The sequence below is a fragment of the Poecile atricapillus genome, chromosome 2, assembly GCF_030490865.1.
Source record: "Poecile atricapillus isolate bPoeAtr1 chromosome 2, bPoeAtr1.hap1, whole genome shotgun sequence".
Classification (NCBI taxonomy): domain Eukaryota; kingdom Metazoa; phylum Chordata; class Aves; order Passeriformes; family Paridae; genus Poecile; species Poecile atricapillus.
Genome location: NC_081250.1, coordinates 55,992,260 through 56,009,649, shown reverse-complemented (window position 1 = coordinate 56,009,649; position 17,390 = coordinate 55,992,260). Strand labels below are relative to the sequence as shown.

Below are 17,390 nucleotides of genomic sequence, written 5' to 3'. Positions count from 1 at the left end.
AGTTTACTTACATATTCAAATCAATATTTGAATTATTTTCAGATATTCTAATCACACATGTACTTAACCAGACAAACACCAAGGAAATAATTTAAGTCTTTAAAAAGAGTGTTATGCAGTCACTACCAACTGGAACCTACCTTCTGTAACAGTTAGTCTTCTTTTGTCAGACCATTCTTTATCCCAAACAGAAGCTGAAAGAAAATACCAATATTGCTTTTTGGTCAGAAAAAGACAGAGCATCAAGAAAATTTCAAGACTTTGCATGCCATTTTACCTAAGACAGGATCATTTTTCTTATTCTCTCTTTTTCCTGTTGCACTGTCAATGCACATCCAGAGTTCTTCTAGTAAGAGTTTCACTCTTCCTGTTAAAATAAATAAATACAAATACTTATTTTAAATAAATTGATATACTTGAACTAAGAATTTATTTTTATTTTACTCAGAAAACAGATATGACTACAACTAAACACAAAATACCCACAAAAAAATTAAGACAGGCACAAGCTTCAGTGAAAGAGAAATGTTAGATACCATTTAGGGAATGGATCCTGTACTGGTCATATCCACATAGCATACTAAAGGAGCAGCTGAATAATGCTTTAGCTTTTCATTTTTATAGGGAGTACTGCAAAAAGTTACAGCAGCCCCCACAGTAAAATGTAAAGCAGATTCAAATGTAGCATTAGTGAAATTTAATAGCTCTGTAAAACAGACCAAGCTATATGAACTTGGGAGAAAATCTTCTAGGAAGATATGGATCACATTTATGCTCACTCAATAAAAATTGATCTTAATTAATTCAGATACATGGTGCTATTACATGATAAAACTATCAGGCCACAATACTAGGAGACTCTGTCCACAGTCCTAACAGCACCATTGCTAGGTGATGTCAAACAACCTAGTTTCAAAGAAGGGCAGGTGGAGAGGGAAGAACAACCCAAAAACTCAGTAAAACACAGAATCACCTCATCTACTTAGGCCAAAACTATCAGATCCATCACGAACTGAGACCGTTTTTGTGCAGATTCCTGAAGTCACAGGCCATAGCCAACTGCTATTATTTTATTGAGAGCAATATTAAAAAAGCCTCAGCATATAAGAGGAAAACCCGCCAAACTTTGCTAACTGGCTAGTAACAACACTGACATTAACTCATAATAAATCCTTGCCGCTATTTGAAGCCCAAATTAATGTTCAGATATTAATTTTACTACTTTGCCATTAAATAAAAATCAAAGGATTAAATCAGACACCAATTCAGTACAATCCAAAAGTAAAAAATATGCCAAGATACACAGAAACTGACAAGTTGTGGCTTTTTCAAAAAATTTAATTTCTGCAACAAACTTACTGCAAAGCAAGAAATAGAAGAGTGAAGTTCTTTTGCCTCAAAACGCCCTTCAGAATTTCTAAACAGCTCAACAGCAGTACCAGCATTTTAAAAGACTCCAAAAAATACAAAAAATAAATCTGCCTAAAGTTCGGCCTTGGTACTTTAGAGGAAGTTTTGAAGGAGTTTGCTCCATTACAGTTAGATTCAGGTAGTTTGTAGCATGTATTTTAGATCATTAGAGGAAAAAAAGTCAAGATAGAATACAGCTATACCGCCTGTATTTCCACTTGATTTTCCAAGTCTCACATAGAAATTTTAGCAGATTACTTTCATATTTGTTGTTTTATGGCTTCAGTTAGCTTCAGAGGAATTGTCAGTATTTTTTCCAGTGTTTGCATTCTGTTTTATAACTGCACATCAGCTGACATCACACATGCACAGGGCAGACTAGTAATTTTTATGAATCAAGATTGTTTTCCTTACTGAAAATAGTAATCTATTACATTGGTCCTTCATCAGTGTAACTTACTTCTATCAACCACATCCACTCTTATAGCACTTTGGCAGTATCCTCTGTTTCCAAAAATGCAACTCCAGAAGAGCTGCAATAAATTCATAACAATTGGTTCCACACAGAGAATGGACTTGCAAAATGTCTTACCTTTGTCTATATCTGTTGCAAGACCTTCACCTGAACTCTGAGTTTCTGCATGTTTAACTATTAAAAAGAGAAGAAGTGGAAAGAAAAGGTTCAAATGGAACAATAACACATACAAATATGAAGGTATTCAAAGGCAAACACTTACATTTTCTGTACTTTTCTTTAATTACACCATCAAGCTTTCCCTGTTAAAATTAAGAAGTACAGAATTTTTATGCCACACATTTTTTAGAGCATCAACTCCTAAAGAGCATGAAATCTATATCAACATTTCAAAGGTCCTTCTTCAACTGGATAATTTCTCTCTTACGGTGAATTGCTATGTTTTGTTACTCAATATGCCCCCAAAAATGTAATTTTACTGTTTCAGCATCTATTACACTAATAGCTCATTTCTTTCCCCAAAAATACTAAAAGAAGTTTCACCCAAAGACAAGGAAAGCCTTACTTGTGCTTTTTTAAGCTCCTTTTCAAGCCTTTTCTTTTCAGTTTTCAGTTCTCTGAAGTCCTTTGTATGCTTTGTTGCAGCTTCTTCAAAAAAGAGACCCAAAAAACCATTTAGAAACTACACTGCAAGAGGCCATTAATTTAAGTGGTGCCCGTTTGCAAATCAAATTACCAGAAAAAAACAGATAGTGTGAAATACAAATCTATTGAAGTTATATTATGGTTCATTCAGACAACAACTCACGCATCAAGTATATTGCCTTCTAGTGCATAATTACTATTTTGAACCACTGCAATACATTTATTAGTTTTCTCAGTTTTTATGTAAGAATGAGAAATGGGTCATATTGTAATGATATTATATTGTTTAAAAATTGTACTGTAGAACAATATATACTATGTGAAAAAAAAGGACAAAAAATTGAGGTGCAAGAGGGTTTTTATGTGTTTTATTCCCTTATTTAAATAAGAGCTCTGGTTCAAACATGAAAACACCATAGCCAGCTACATTAGAAAGATACAGAGAGCATTCAAGACTAATAGAGAAGAGAACCTTATCTCTTAATGTCTAACAGACACCTGGGAAGAGTGCAGATGGGTGGAAATAGAGGGTACAGGGTAGGCAAGAACCGAATGCAAGCTTCCTAGGAAAATTCTCAGGTGACAGTCAGCTGAGAGAACTCCTGATAGTTCAGCTTGATGACGTATATGGATAGGAAAGAAAAGAAATGGAATATTCCTGCAGATCAAATCAGAAGAGAGCCTATTAAAATAAAAGGTGTTTAAAAAGAACCTTGAGTGGTAGGCTAACAAAAAAAAAACCAATCATGGCAAAATTTCATACTGACAAAAGATACAAGGTTTGAGGTATTTAGTGAAGATAGAAAAAACCAAAAAAGATAAAATAATCACTGAAATTGGACCTAACACATACTCTCTCTCTCAGTATTTTGTTCTAGTTCTGCCACAATTTGAGATTTTGGAGGCAAGTGTATAAAAAAAAAAATCTGCCTGTCCTGCAATGGAACTCCAAAATTCTCATCAAAATCAACACCTTCTACCTGTACTTTACAGTAAGATTCAGGGGGTTTCTAATACTTAAGATATGTCACTCAGTTCAGTGTATTTTAAACCATGGTAAGCACAGCTAAAATACGTGTGATATGAATGCAAATATCTGCTTTTCCAATTGATGATACAGCAAACGAAGTCTCAGAAAGTCTTACATATATCCATTCTCTACCAGCAAAACAAGAAAAGCCAGTGCCATGAAGCCAATGCTTTCTCTCCATGTAAAAACAAAGCAAGCAAACTAACTAACCAATGTACAAGTGCCAGAATATTTAAAAATCAGAAAACATGCATCAGGAACACCATATATTTAAATCTGAGCATAAACATGAAAAATCCTGACAGATTATTAGAACACTGGAATACATGCCCTATGAAAACAGGCTTGTTAGACTTAATTAGCCAGAGGGGAAAACATAACAAATCATAGAAACAATCTAAGAACAACTTTCCTGTACAAGGAGACATCAAGAAGATGGAATGAGACTGTTCACTGCTGTATGGTAGACATTAGGTGTAAATGAAACATGGGAGTTTCCGACTAATTATAAGGAAAAACATATTACTGAATCAAGTTGCCTAGAGAGGCTGATAAGACTCCATCCTTTGAAGTTTTCATGACCAGAAGTTCCCTTCCAACTTTATGTCATGTGCCTAATACACTCAGCAGAAAACATTCTGCAGGAGGGCTGATGTAAATCAGAGACTAAGCACCCCACATAGCACTGGCCTGCCTTGCTCCTTGGGCAAAGTCACACTTGCTCGGGACAGAAAAAGAAAAAAGAGATTATGTTACTGTACTGTTGTCCTACTCAATGTAGAAAGTTACCTTCAAGTTTTTTCACTTTTGTTTCCAGTTTCCTTCTCCTGTTAGAAAGAACACATTAACATTTTTTAAAATAGAATTACATTGCATAAAAAGCCAGAAAAAAATAAATCTAGCCATTCAAAGAAAACACACCTCCTATACCCAGGATCTGTGAGACCAATGAGTCCCTGAAGTTGAAAAATTAATTTGGTGGCATGTTGCTGACATTCTCACACAAACAGCTGTATCTATTACAGAGGCAAAGTTTGCTTTTAAGAGAGTCAATCCAATAAATACACCCTTAGCTACAATTTGAAATTAGAAATACAGCCCCAAGAAAAATGGCTTCTGTTTCTTGCATTTCTGTGATACAATGCAGACAGGTTAGTTTTACTCCTTAAAAACAATCAGGCTTTGCTTACAGTGAATAATATTTAAGCAATGAGATAATCAGGAATAGCCTTCAGGATGACTTATGTCCCACAGCTTTTATTCAGAACATCCAGATGCTTTAGATTAAAGCAAAACCAAAGGAAAAAACATTAAGTACCCCAAACAATTCTGACTTCAATGTTTCCAGCCCTACCTTATATGTAAAACACACAGAACTGGAAAATAAATAAATACAAAAGTTAACATTTCTATTGTTTTCTTCCGTTAAATTCCAATATCCCAGAAACTGTTTTTAAACTGTTGTGGTAAGTAGACGATTCTACCAATGATCACTGATCATTTTCACGAAGCAGAACACAGTTCATCTACTCCCCATATTAAAACCTGTGTAATAGATTCAGATTTACCATCTAAGCCTTTCTGGATGTTCAGGCTTTAATTACCACTTCAGACATTACCCAGAATATATTCAAAAACCCACTCATAAATGGTATTACTGACCACCTTTTGCATGTTCAGTAGTCAAAGTATTTATACTATAAAGTAATAGCCTGAAGAGGTTCATACTTACTTTCCTACATGACGGCTTTGACAGTCAAGCCATAGGTGAATTTACTATGAATTGCTGAGCTGTTACATTAAAACAATTATTTTAAGAACTTATTTTAGTACAGACCACTTTGGAAATCATTCCTATACTGGCCTCAGAGACTTAACACAAAACTGAAATGGATGGCAGTAACAAAAAGCTGAGACTAAGAACCACTTAAAACGGAAGAAATTACAGCTTTTTTTCAATTTAATCCTGTTCTTAAAAACTTTCATTGAACAACCACATAAAGCCACTTCATGACAAGACAAGAAATAAACTAACACTGCACTCAAGAGTGTTTGCTACAAAACTTAAGATCATCCAACCATCAACTCCTTGTTCCAAGAACCCATAAGTACAAAAAATTTTTGCGAAATGAAAAGCATAAATAGATAAGGTACACTATCAAGTCTGGAAGAAGTAAGAGAAGCAAAGAAAGGTTGGGAAAAAAGGAAGCATCACTCACACAGCATCACTGTTTAATATTTCTTCTTTAATTTTTATACATTCCAGTTGACTCTCCCGATAAATCTTGAGAGAACTCTGAAGAAGGAAAGCACAGTTAAAATATGTCCATATTGAGGGGAAAAAAAAAAAAAAAGGTGGCAGACACCTTACGTCTTCTAATGAAAACAGTGCCTAGCCAAAAAAAAGTATTCAGGAAGAAAAGAAGCAAGTTGGAAAGTCAGATTATCCTCCTTCTTTAAAGGCAAAAGTTATAACATACGAACACATAAATCTCTATATGTCTATATTTTTAGTACATGCCTTCAATACCTAGCTGGATACGAACTTGAAGCTGAAGTCAAGAGCTTAACTATTATATACCATACATATAATCCTATTTTTTCTGAAAATGTGCCATCGGGACATTAGCTACTAATGGTTGCTGAGGGAAGAGGAATTATAAAACCATTCTAACACCAAACACTAACTAGGTACAACAAGACAAATATTAGTATCTTGTCTTATACCATCATGAAAACTACAAGAAAGAAAGTGGGGTATTTTCTTCAGAAATTATAATGATGTCTAGAAACTTCATACATGGAGGTAATTTGAACAATCTAAACCTTCTTTCCTTGTAGACTAAATCTCAGCTAAGTGGTAGGAAAGAAATAAGGACTAAACTGTGATATGGGAAACATGTATGCTTATGAAAATTCAGAATATTAGAAGTGCATAAAGTGCTTAAGCAGGCGAAGGAAAACAGAAATACACTTTATTTTAAAAGTAGAAACAACTTATAACAAGAGCACATAGAAATGTAACTTGTTAGGTAGAAACAACTTGTAACAGAACACATAAGAATTTAGTCGCTAAGTAAAAGCCATAAAGATAAGATGTATATTGTGAAAACGCAGTAAAGCAAGACTTAAGTATTATGAAAACCCAATAAAGCAGAACTGGGGGTTTAAGAAGCCAGCAAGAACCAGGCTCCTGGTTTTGGCCAGAGCAAACTGACTTAAGAGAAAGCAAAATCTTCACTGTGCCTGGCCAGAGACAGAGGTCAACCAGTGAACACTAAAGATGTCTTTACTTCATCAGAAGACCCCTGTCAGAGACCACCAGGAGGCGTGGCACCACATTACTGTAATTATAATATGAAGTGTAAGAAGACAGAGAATGGGCAGGCAGAGAGGTGTGGGCCTGTGGGATCAATGTCTATTTAAACCTGAAACCTGTCTCGATCAGGCATGCATGTACAGTGGAGAATCCCCCATGCATCTCTCCAGCTGGAATAAAGCATACCAGTTTACAATTTTAATTGTAAAGTCCTTATTCTGCAACCCAACTCAGAAAACAAATGCTGTAAAAACATATGTCCAAAAAGGTAATAGAAGCACAACACTATTCTGCACAGACCCTCTTTCTCGGCAGCTTTTCACTAGTACAAGTTATATTCAATAATCTGACAAGATCAGAGCAGAAAATCAAAGGAGTAAGAATGTTTCTCCTTCCTTCCTTCCTGAGAAAATAACAAACTAATCTGATCAAAAATTGTAAGAACTACAGTATCCTAAAGTTAGTGCCTCTCTGAAGCCTGAAGTAATTTAATTAATTTTCACCAGAGCTACCTGTCCCAATGAGCTGGAAAGAAAAACAGAGCTCATTAAAGTCAGCTTCATTAAGACAAGCATTAGATATATAAATTTCCTTCAACAGAAAAAGTGCAAGTTATTTAAACCTTACAAGCACACCTTTTTTTCTTCCAACTCTGCCTTCAAGGAACCCAACTCTTCCTGGCACTTTTCCAGAGGCAGAATTTTTTCTAACATCTTCTCCACTTGGCAACGAAGAGCAGAGATCTCTCTGAAATGAGATGTTTAAAAAAGTTGCCAAAAACACAGATGCTTTGAAACTCAGTATTCTGACTCTTCAATCAAGCATCTCAGTATTTTGCTTTTATCCTATGGAAAAAAAAATGCTGGAAGAGATACCCAAAAACTTTAGGAGTTTCAGTGTTCTTGGATTTTCTTTAAATAGGTGTTTTCCACCTATTTAAAGAAAATCCAAGATCTGATTTGAAAACACTACACTGAACCCAAAGCTAGATGCAAGCAGATGGCATGTGCCACAGAAGTACACTGCCTACACTAAAGTGCCAATAATAGGTGTCTCTGCATGCACACACAGTTCTGTAAAGTAAGAGCAGAGTCCAACTGCAGTGTTTTTTAGCAGGCAGGTTTATATGTACATATATTTATATATATAATTATATGCTGCCTCTTTCTCTATAATCACAGAGAAAGCAAGGCCACACAGGCACAGCTCTTAAGTCAAAATGCTTCACGCAAATAGGGATACACCAAATAGGTTTACATTTAACCACCACCAAAAGGTGAGTGATGACCATCTACACTTGGCCATTTAAGATTCTCACTAGCCCAGGGCCAGAAAAGAAACCCACACAGGTATTGTAGAGGAAGGACAGACTTCTCATCATACCTTTGTTAACTATGGCGTAGAAAGTATGGTAAAAGTACCATACTAAAAGTGCAGCTTAGACCCAGGCTGTTGCTATGACACCATCAGACTCCTAAAACTAACTGCAGCACAGAGAATATAGTACATTTTTAGTAAAAAATATAAATCAAACTTACCGTTCAGCAAATTGAAGCTGTAATCTCTAGTTAAGGTAGAAATTAAAAACAGTTTATCAAATCCTTAAGTATATTTCAATCCAACTGCCACTTGCAAAGAAACATCCAATAAAGACTTTCTCATGTTAAAAAAAAACCTCCCCAAGACTTCCAGTTTAAGAACTAAGTGCATTTCAATACAGCTTCTTCTATTACATGAAAAAGATTGAGTAATTCTCAGCAAATCAGATTTCAAATAAACCACCTTAAACCATATACCAGAAACAGGCATATGTTAAGTGGATAGTTTTAATTCCAAAGGCCTGTTTTCAAAATCTACCCAGTTTGTTCTTTATTAGAGACATCATCTCCGAACTTAAATAGAAAGCCTCTAGCTCTTGTATAAGAAATGTTTTAGGTATACTAATCCTGTAAGAACACAAATAGAAAACCAAAGGATATCAGAGCATTTCTGTTGATACTCTGTCAGCAAACGACTGTAAGAAAAGAAAAAAACCCAGACATTACTCATTTTCTCACCTGATTTTGACGATGGTGTGTTAGGGTATCTTTCCTTTTGACAGAGAAAGTGTAAGATTGGTCTACATATTCTGATAGTAGTCAATATAACCCTTTTATTTCATTGGACCATTCAAACCTCAAATCAAACTGCTTTAAGTAGGGAAAAAAACCAAACAACTGGCAATTACATGAAGTTGTAGCCATTAACTAATTGCAGCTTTAAAAAAGTATTGCTTAGATAAAGGACATTATGTATATATATATATATATAAAAAAAAACCCATGTTTCCAAACATGAAAGGATATTTTCCTAAAAAAGAACACATATCACAGAGAAATAGTTTGAAAGACTCTGAAAGGCTTTAGTCTTTACATTGTTCTCCTAGCAGCCATAAAGAACTTACCCTGATGCAAGAGGGCTTGGGACAGCACCAAGGAAAGTTACTCTTTTCTTTCCTCAAACATTATGTTTTTTAATAACAGAGAGAAGAAAGGACAAGAAAGAGTAATACCATGGGAGTTTCCCAATACAGAGAAGGCTGCATGACTTTCTATTGCAATAGTTGAGAGTAATCCAGTAAAGCAAAAAAGAAAGGCTGAGCTGCAAGTAGTTAAAGAGGCAATTTCCACAAGAAATACATGCACTGGAAAAGAGGTATACAAAGTTTAGAGGTCAGAAAAGAAATCACTAAAAGAGAAACAGAAAAGAGTCAAGGAGCTTTGAAAAAAGGATCCTAGTTAAGAGACCCAGTGTGTGCTAGCTGAAGTACTCTCTGGAAACAGAATGCAGGACTGGCATTTAGATTCACTACAGCCAGATTGACACATAAATGGGAATGGGTACATTAGAAACAAACCACTACAATTAGGAGACACAGCATGGATATTAGGCCATAGTATAGAGGTACACATAACATATCTTGATATATTATTCCATACAATCATATGTTGATGGGTTTTGAGAAGAATTGGACACATGCACAGAAAAGAAAGCAAACTGTAAGAAGGATTTTATAATCATACTGTTCTGAACAATGCTCAGCTTAACTTTTCATATTCTCATATTTAACCCAGAATTTCAGAACTTAATGACTAAATTCTGCTGAAAAAAATTATATACATCTGTACTCAACTTTCAGTTCTCATATTCCTCACTACAGAAAAATTAAATAAGCAAGCACAATTAAATTAATTAAACGAATATAAATAAATGCCATCAAAGATAAGCTTCTGCCTTAAGTAAATAAATAATTCTCTTCAAAGAGCTGCTTCTACCTGTACTTCTAGTAATATTATAGGTACACAAAAAAACCCTGTTTACTGTCACTCTACACAGATGCTTTATAGAATCATTTACAGAAAAAATTAGTCTTACAGTCTGTTGCCCGACCCGAAGAAAACACAAACAACCGAAGTCGTTTATGTGGTGCTTTATTGAGGGCCCGGGAGCCTGTGGACTAGCGTCCAAAGACAGAGCCCCACACCACAGAAAAATTACAGGGTTTTTATATGTTTTCTACATGATTTCTTCATCATAACAATTTCTTACTTTCTTTCACTACTTGGTACAATTATCTCTTTGACCTTTAAGTTTTGCCAAAAGGTACATTCCTTAGATTATCTCTTAGCTACACTGCTTACATTGCAATATCTGCTATACAGTTCATCTGCAGGTTACATGCGGCCTACCAAGCCTTAGCATGACTACTACTAATGTCAACTAATGCTAACTATTAACGTTTGCTACTATCTTAATAATACAGTTTATTGAATCAAATGGCAACAAGTCCAGATTGGGGAGATGTTTGTGAAGAACTCACTTGCATTTTGAAGAGCATTTAATGTAACACATTAACAAATACCCACATTCCACAGATTGTATTTCCTGCATTGTTGTAAGCACTTAAGAACAATAAAACCCAATCAAGCAAACAAAAACATGTGCAATTGTACTTACTCTCCATCAATCATTTTTTGCTTCAGTGCAATTAATGCAGCTACATATTCATTTATATTCTGTAAGGAGGAGTCTCAAGTCAGTAAAAAGATCCCAAAAATCAATACTATAAATAAACTCTAATCTGATTGCTAATATTATAGAAAATACAATAAACTGCCTTCTTTTTTCAGTTCTCTTAGTGAACAAGTTACTAAATCACCAAAAGCACATTCATTTAAATAAAGGCAGGTTCCACAAGTAAGTATCCATCTTTAAATGAAGCCTTACTACAAAAGCTCTTCAAACTTTATCTTTGCAGTAGATTCTGTACTAAACCCCTATAACTTTTTCTCTCAAAAGCCAATTGACCTTTGGCAGAATATCAGCAATAAACATTAAACTCAATATGAGTCTACAGATTTTCCAGCTTCTCATCCATACTCATTCTAAGTGCGCCCTGTGAACTCTCAATAGGGCCTTCTCTTCATTTAAAGGAGAAATAAGAATTACCCAAAGCGTAATACCATGAAAACACACGCTCGCTTAAGTGCTCTCAAGGAAGTAAATCCTAAATCCTTATACTGCATCGAAGCAAAGCCAAAAGGACACGACAAGAAATTCCCTGACAGATCCCACTAGGCACGTCGCAGAGACACAAGCTACTTTTCCACACTCGGCCTGGCTAAAGCTCGACACTGCTGCTACTTTTTACAGAGCCCGTTTACCACGCTCTGTCTGCGCTCCCGGCGGCACAGGGAGCGGTGACTGTGGTACCCGACACTTCCCACCGCCAGCGGCCCGGCGCTGACCCACCACCGCGTCCGTGAGCAAAACCCCCACTGCAGCGCCACAGGGACGGCGGTCCGTGCCTACCTGCTGGAGAACGCCGCAGTTGGCGCAGGCCCCGCCGGCGGCCGCGGTCCCGACCGGCGCCGGCGGCGTCTCCCCGGGCATCATCGTGCCCCCGCCTCCGGCCGGCCCCGAGCGCGGTGCGTGTGCGGCGCTCCGGTGACGTCATACAGCGCGCCACCGCCTTAGCAAGGACCCAGCTCGCCTTCGCTTCCTTACGAGCGACGTCCCATGCTGCCTGACTAGTAGCAACAGAAAAGACAGCAAAAAGCGCTCTTTGCAGAGGCTGAGCATTGAAAGCAACTGGCGGAGAGCGACTTAGTCCACTGAAAGGCACCGCATCAGCCACGCCCTTCTACCGGAACAATTATTTTATCTTCTTTTAGGCGCGAGCACTTGTGGCGAGGGAACTGCCGTGATCCTGGCGCAGGCGCGTGATGGGGCAGCTTCTTTCACCAGGCGCCTGAGGCGGGGCGGAGCCGCCGCTGGACCGGGGCGCGCGGGGAGGGGTGGGGCCTGCGCGCGGGGAGGGGTGGGGCCTGCGCGCGGGGAGGGGTGGGGCCTGCGCGCGGGGAGGGGTGGGGCCTGCACGCTCGGTGCCGCTGCAGCCGCGGGGCCGGGCCGGGCCCAGCCGAGCTCCGCTGCGGCGGGAATCGCCGAACATTGCCCGCGGTGACCCGCGAGGAGCCTGAGGTGACGCCGAAATCCGACCGAAATCGACCGGAAAATAAGATAACACGTTTTGAAATATTAGAAAGCCGGCATTCTTTATTACAGCGTTGGACACTTGAGGTTAGCTCCTCTAATCGGATGTGTGTCATGAAACTACAACAGGGCATTTACTCCATCATGATTATACGTATTCATTACAACTTACTTCCTAGCTAGTATATAAACATCACTAGTCGTAGAACTAGTTTGCATGAGTCCGCCTCCTGTGGGAAGTCCTTTTATGGTCCTAGATGGTCGTACTCACTGAGTGTCCCAACATTACAGATGACCTTCCCTTGAACATATTTTTGGACATGCGCTGTTGCTTCTTGACTCCTAAAAATAATCCCACATAAAAACACATAAAACTTGCCAAAATATCCCACTATATTCCTCGTTATCTATCCACTGGTTTCAGCCACGTTTATCATCCTGTGCATACTTTCACATTCTTTTCTCTTTCTTGCTTGTTTGTTTTTTCTAGTTAGTTTTTAAGATCTGTCTAAGAACTTCAGGGGAACTGAAAATTTCTGTTCTCTGTGTTATCTCAGAGACAAATCACCCTTGCCGCCTTCTCTCTGCTCCCCTGCTGGCAAGCTAGAGCTGCCGCCTCGACAGGGGCGTGCTTAGCTGATGCTATTCCCGACACACTCCTTGTTTTTCAAATGGGAGCATATCAGTTCAGCTCACTCAGACAGCATCTAGTGCGAACATAATACTCATGGCAAGACATCAAGCTTTTTATTTTGTCCAAGCATTTGTAAACACTTTTAAGGTTTAATATTTAGCATCGCTGGTCATGACTGCCTGCATTTACCACTTATGCTACATCTTTCCATAGCGAATGAGCTAGGGAAAGACTTTACAGAATTACAGAATGGTTTAGCTTAAAAGGGACTTTATTTCCAAGTCCCCTGCCATGGGCAGGGACACATGCTGCTAGACCAGGTTGCTTATGTGTTTCAGTCCGTGCTTTCAGTCACTTAGAGGCACAGAAGTTAAAGTAGTAACTGCTTACTGTATTGTGTCACCCTGTATTACTGTTTGAGGCACATAGCAATTATTAAATATTTAGCAGACAGGACAGATGATTGCACACAGTGTGAATTAGTTTGTGATTTTTTTCTATTCAGCTTACGTTGTTGGACTTCTTTCACTGAATGTTGCTGCTTACACTTCTACCTGAAACTTTCTCTGGCTTACAATTTATCCAGTTGCTTTTTCACTGTTGTCTTCCATGTAGTTTGTACATATTCCCCAGGGGAGTCAATATTCATTTCTAGCTCTGCAGACCATGTTAAATCTTTTTTCTGATGAACAGTAATGTGTACAGCTGCATAGTTACCTGGCCTTGATGAAGGCATTGAAACTTGTAACTCCTGAATCAGTGCTCTGATGAAACAGTGTTTCAGGCTTTCTCAATATTTCTACTTTGAGGGCCTTACAACAGTATAATAAAATGCCCTTTAAGAGTTTAAGTGTCAGTGTCACTGGAGTGAATTTACTCTCCGGGCTGAGTAAGCTCCCCATGTGAAGTGCCCTTCCAAGGGAATGGAGCTGAGTTCTACACATTTTAGATTTCAGAACTTGGGGCTGTAGTCAGGTCAGGTAACAAGGCACTATATTAGGTGAGTTTCTTAAGGACAGAGTTCTGCAGAAAGAAGCAATGCTATATCTGAAAGAAATTAATAGATGAGATGTTTTCAGAAGAATTCAATGTTTCTTGTAACTATTCATGCTTAAAGTGAAAATGTTACCAAAATTTTGTTTTAACATAAAAGATATCCAAACTTTCTAGTTTTTTAGGCTTCACAGAATCAGAGAATCATTTAAGTCAGAAAAGACCTTCAAGACCATCAAGTCCAGTTTTTACCAATCTCCACCTTGTCAACTGGGCCATGGCATTAAGTGCCATGCCCAATCTTTCCTTCAACACCTCCAGGGATTGGTGTGACACTACTGCATCCCTGGGCAGCCCATTTCAATCCTTAACAACCTTTTCCATGAAGGAATTCTTCCTATGTCCAATCTAATCCTACCCTGGCACAGCTCAAAGCTATATCCTCTTGTCCTGTTGCTAGTTGCCTGGGAGAAAAGAGGCTGACCCCTACCTTGCTCCTTTCAGGCAGTTGTAGAGAGAATAAAAGAGCCTTTATAAAAGCCCGAGCCTTTTCTCCATGCTAAACCACCCCACTCCCTCAGCTGCTCCTCCATGGACTGATGCTCTAAACTCTTCACCATCCTTGTTGCTTTTCTCTGACACACTCCAGCACCTCAATGTCTTTCTTGAATTGAGGTGCTCAGAACTGGACACAGTACACAAGGTACGGCCTCAACAATGCCAACTACAGGACGGTGGTCACTTCTCTAACCCTGCTGGTCACACTATTGCTAATACAGGTCAGGATGTATCAGCCTTATCATCACTAGCTTTGAGCTCTTTTCAGTTGAAACACTCCCTAATGTACACTTATTCTAAAAAGGTCTTAAGTTTTAATGCTTCAGAATCTGAATACAAGGCAGAATTCCTTTTCTTTATGTCACATTCCCATTCCGAAAAGAAAGTGTTTTAAAACTGTTTTAACACATTGTACAAAAACTAGTTACTAAAATAATTTCCTCCAAAATAGTAAAATTTTAAAATTTTGAAGTTTTTAACAGAGTATGAAATAACAATGTAAATTATATGCTTTTGTAAAAGAATTTACTTATCTTAATTAGGCCAAGAAGGAGATTGTAGGGTATGGAATTCCAGATTCTGCTTTATTATATCTCAAGTGATAAGCACCTCAGAATTCAGAGAAGATGCATGGGGATGCATGGGAAAGGGCAAACATGACCTAAAAGAGGAGGGTTATAGATCTGGAATTTAAAAAGTCTTGTGAGTTCAGCTTATTCAAGGCTAAGATGTGTGTGCCATGAAGTCCAAGTCACAGAGATTTTGGTCTCTTTTGTTGGTGATAAAACAGAAAATTAGCCACTTCTTTAGCTGTGAATCTCCTAATTTCTGAACAAGGCCATTAAAGAAGAATGAAATTATGTCTGCAGCGTTCTTGTGTTTTTTCAGCAGAACTGAAATATCCAGCAGCACATAAACATTATTTCTTTACTGTTCCTTATAGACACAACATAAAATGTCCTTCCTGATTTTCATGAACAGGGAACAGAAAAGTGCTGATGTTCCCAAAGAATTTCTGCATAAAAAAGCCTCAGGTGGTCATTTGTAGCATTCCAAAGTGTCATCATTTCACCACCAGTAACTGAAGGCAATATTGGTGATAGGTGAAATTAGAGAGACTGAAGAGGAAATAAAGATGCCTGACCATCTTCTCAGCTTGTCAACATGACAACATCATGGTCTCTGGCTGTGGCAGCCAACAGCTGGCCTGGAGGCCCCGCAGTCATAGATAACCCTAATTAGAACTTGAGCAGTCTATACCATTAGGGAAAAGAAGAAAACATCCCTAGGAAAAGGCACTGAGAAACTGGGAGATTCAAATTCAAACAATAGACACGAACCAATCCCTGATGAACATGGATGCCAGTGGCTATTGGCCAGTGAGCTGGGTGGTAACCAAATTCAGCCAATTAGGACCAGCCACAAAGGTTTTTGAAAACCATATAAAAAGGAACTGCACTCAGTAAAATTCGCTACTGCTGTATGAACCTTGGTGTGTCAAGTCACGTCCATCTCAACTGCAACATGTGGCACTATCACCTTTATAGCAGAAATGTTTATTACCTATAATAAATATGAAAGAAATCTAGCAGGGTTTTACTAGGTATTACTTCACCAAAAAAGATTTGTCAAGCTCTGGAACAGGATTCCCAGGGAAGTGTTTGAGTCACCATTCCTGGACATATTTAAAGGCCATGTAGATCTGCCACTTACAGATACGGTTAATGCTGGAACTCAGAGGTGCTAAGTTAACAGTTGAACATGATTCCCCTGAGCAGGAAGATGTGTACTAATGTCTTTACAAATAATTTGATAGGTGAAGGTATGGATTTGAACATCTTTGAAATGGGTTTTAATGTCTCTGCTGACTTTGGGCAGCAGGTTTGTTACAGAGCCCAGACAGCTTGGCCCCTGAAAGAGGCAGGTGGGTCTACACAAGCTTGAGTTTCTGAACAGGTTAAAGGGGGAAAATGTGGTAGGCACTTCGGGAAAGTTGTACCTTCCTAATACAATGGGGAAAGGAAGAGGGCAATATGCAACTGTGAGTTTAGGATAAAAGGAGGCTGTGCCCTCCGAAACCTTGAGAGAGAAAACCCCCCAGGTATGTGCTGCAGTGTACTCTCTCCCTGTATTTGAATTTTGCAGGACTCCTCTGTCTCCTTTATGGACACTGGCTTTTCATAGAATGATTTTCTGTACAATCCTAAAGGTCTTTTTCAGCCTAAATGATTCTATGATTCTGTTATTTTAATATGACTTCATGAAGATGTGCCACTTCACCTATCTCAACTGTAATCATAAGCAGAGTGACTTCCTATGCAAATCTTCTATACAGTCTTTTAGTGGAATCTCTTGTTTAAGCAGCTCTTGATGATTTCAGTTTCTTGTCAATTCTCTGTTGACAGTCTGTTGCATTTTTTTTAGTTTTGGAGACAGGCACATGACTGAACACACAAGATCATGCGACAACTGCCCACGTTTATTGATGGACACCCCCTTTTACAGGGGGTTCAAAATTCCCATGCTTACACACCTGGTTGGCTGGAGTCTCAGCACTGCCCAGCTCCTGGCCAGTTAGATGTCTTCATTCAGGATTGAATGGGATTGGCTAGGACTGACTCCCCTGTTTGGATTCAAATCCAATTTATCATTGCCTCATCTAGGGACCCTTTACTTCTACTCTTTAACAAACTAGGTTGATTGAGTTTGGGGTTCTGTTATGGCCAAATTTATCTGTGCAGCTTCAGACCAGCTGTAGCTGTCACAGCAGTCTAATGTACAAGATCTCTGAAAT

At 38.4% G+C, this 17,390-nt stretch overlaps 1 protein-coding gene across 5 annotated transcripts in view; it reads right to left on the bottom strand.

Moving 5' to 3' along the window:
* Positions 1–12,201, bottom strand: part of ICE1 (interactor of little elongation complex ELL subunit 1) — a 37,120-nt gene extending 24,919 nt beyond the window's left edge. Inside the window, exons 1-12 of one of the 5 annotated variants that reach the window (XM_058830722.1) lie at positions 11,731–12,201; positions 10,876–10,934; positions 8,859–8,893; positions 8,418–8,436; positions 7,515–7,626; positions 5,780–5,856; positions 4,350–4,387; positions 2,451–2,533; positions 2,148–2,187; positions 2,003–2,059; positions 278–367; positions 141–194 (exon numbers count right to left, since the gene is read on the bottom strand). In XM_058830722.1, the coding sequence (XP_058686705.1) occupies positions 141–194; positions 278–367; positions 2,003–2,059; positions 2,148–2,187; positions 2,451–2,533; positions 4,350–4,387; positions 5,780–5,856; positions 7,515–7,626; positions 8,418–8,436; positions 8,859–8,893; positions 10,876–10,934; positions 11,731–11,814 (748 nt within the window). In that variant the 5' untranslated portion in view covers positions 11,815–12,201. The other 4 variants (XM_058830723.1, XM_058830724.1, XM_058830725.1 and 1 more) reach the window with 4 other exon arrangements.
* Positions 12,202–17,390: the final 5,189 nt, after the last annotated feature.